The 1,867-nt window shown below is 68.6% G+C and overlaps 1 protein-coding gene across 1 annotated transcript; it reads right to left on the bottom strand.

The window, feature by feature from the left end:
• Positions 1-19: 19 nt before the first annotated feature.
• LOC111531960 (calpain-15) lies at positions 20-1,842 on the bottom strand (the record flags this gene model as incomplete). Its single annotated transcript, XM_023199239.3, has 6 exons — positions 1,655-1,842; positions 1,419-1,571; positions 866-1,027; positions 558-787; positions 317-483; positions 20-214 (listed from the first exon to the last, which is right to left on the bottom strand). Coding segments are annotated over exons 1-6 (1,026 nt in total), but the record flags the coding sequence as incomplete, so codon positions are not given.
• Positions 1,843-1,867: the final 25 nt, after the last annotated feature.

Here is a 1,867-nt window from a genome sequence, read left to right as displayed (position 1 = left end):
GGGGGGGGGGGGGGGGGGGGGGGGGGGGGGTGCACCTGTGCAGGGGTGGCACGCTATCCTGGGTGCGCAGGCTGCCGCGCGTGGACACCACGTTGAAGCTGTCGGTGCAGTCACACTGCACGTGCAGGTAGGCCTTGGGGTGCCGATTCTCCACCACCACGATGAGCCCTGCCCAGCCGTGTGTCAGGTAGTAGCAGGTCATGCCCTCACGGCCCTGCGCACAGGCACAGCAGTTGTGGGGCAGGGTAGGGGCAGGGCAGGGGCTGGGGCAGACTCCCTCTGTCCCACGCCTCCCTCCCCTAGGACCCCCACCCACCTCATGCCGCTCTCCGCGGCTCTCGGTGAGCAGGATGATGGCGTCGGCCAGCGTGGTGGGCTGAGCTTCCACAGGCTCCACCATGACCAGCCTGGAGCTGTACACAGCCAGCACGTGGCCCGGCGGCTCTGGGGAGGCTCTTGGGACCCCTGCCGAGGGGCTGGAGGCTACAAGGAGGGGCGTGTGAGCCGCAGCCCTCCCCGCGGGCCTGGGGCATGAGCCTGGGGTAGGGGGCACGTACCCTGGGGAGCAGGGGCGCCCGGCGGGGGCGGCCCCCAGTGGTTGAAGGCGCAGCACACCACAGCGTACTCGCCAGGCTCCAGCATGACGTCGCAGCTGACAAACTTCTTGACCGCGCGCTTACTGTGGGCCAGGAGGCGGCCCAGGCTGAGGTGGCCACCGCTGCCGAACGTGGCCCGGAACACCAGGATGCACAGGTCCAGCAGGTGGCTGTCCACTGCGTCCGAGCGCCTGTGTCAGACACCGCGGGCTGGGGTCACGCGTGGCCGTGGCCGCCAGCCCAGCCCAGTGCGGCCCCACAGCACACACCTGCTGCCCTCCTGGAAGAGTGCAAACTCCAGCGAGGCCCGCTCCAGCACCGTGAGCGCTGTCACCCCCACGGGTGCCCTGGCCGAGCTGGGAAAGCAGCCCTGCACCCGCGCCTCCTGCCAATCCGAGTGCACCTTACAGATGTCCACAGAGTCGAAGTACCTGGGGGCAGCGGGAAGACGGGGCCCTGAGCCCACCGCAGCCCACACCTCCATGGCTCAGCTCCTGGCGCAACCACAGGCCGGTGACCCCAGCAGGTGCCAGCTGCTCTGTCACCGTCCTCTTGCAGCCCGGCCCCTGGGGGCCCATCCCCGAGGCCTACACTAGAAGCCCTCCAGGGGTGGCTCTTCAGGGCTCTGGGCTCTGCTGACCTGGGTGGACCTGGATTCTGAGGTCAGCACCCTGGAGCTTTAGCCCCAGGTCCCATTTGGGTTGGGCCACAGACAAGCCGTCCCCACCCCAGGTCAGCAGGAGGGACAGGCTTGTTCTGCAGAGAAGGACCTGGCCCTGGGAGGACGGCAGCAGCGCGCACACTGCCCCACGGCTCTGATACCTGACAAAGTCGCCATACTCCATCCAGAAGACGCCCTCACTGCTGCCGTGTGGCATGAGCTCGCCACGCAGGTGACCCGGCCAGTGCGGCCACTCGTCAGACCAGCTGCCATTCCAGGAGAAACGGCCCCATGGGTTTCGGAGCCGCAGAAGCCTGCAGATCACAGGGGTGAGGATCAGAACAGCACTGCCCGTGGCTCACTGGCACCTGCCCACCCTCAGCCAGCCCGGCCCTACCTGGTGCCCTGGACATCTCGAACATCCAGGATGGAGTAGGCATGGCGGGGGCGCAGGCCCAGGCTCTCGTAGGCCGAATCGTCCACCTTCATGTTGCCCCCGCCACAGGAGGCACCCATGAGGAACCTGCGTGGCAGAGCGGCCCTCACTGACCAGGGGCCTCACCGACCGGGACCCTCACCGACCGGGGCCCTCACCGACCAGGGGCCTCAC

The sequence above is a fragment of the Piliocolobus tephrosceles genome, unplaced genomic scaffold, assembly GCF_002776525.5.
Source record: "Piliocolobus tephrosceles isolate RC106 unplaced genomic scaffold, ASM277652v3 unscaffolded_1667, whole genome shotgun sequence".
Lineage (NCBI taxonomy): Eukaryota > Metazoa > Chordata > Mammalia > Primates > Cercopithecidae > Piliocolobus > Piliocolobus tephrosceles.
Note: the sequence above shows the minus strand (reverse complement) of the source record. Positions and strands in the feature narration are given on the sequence as shown.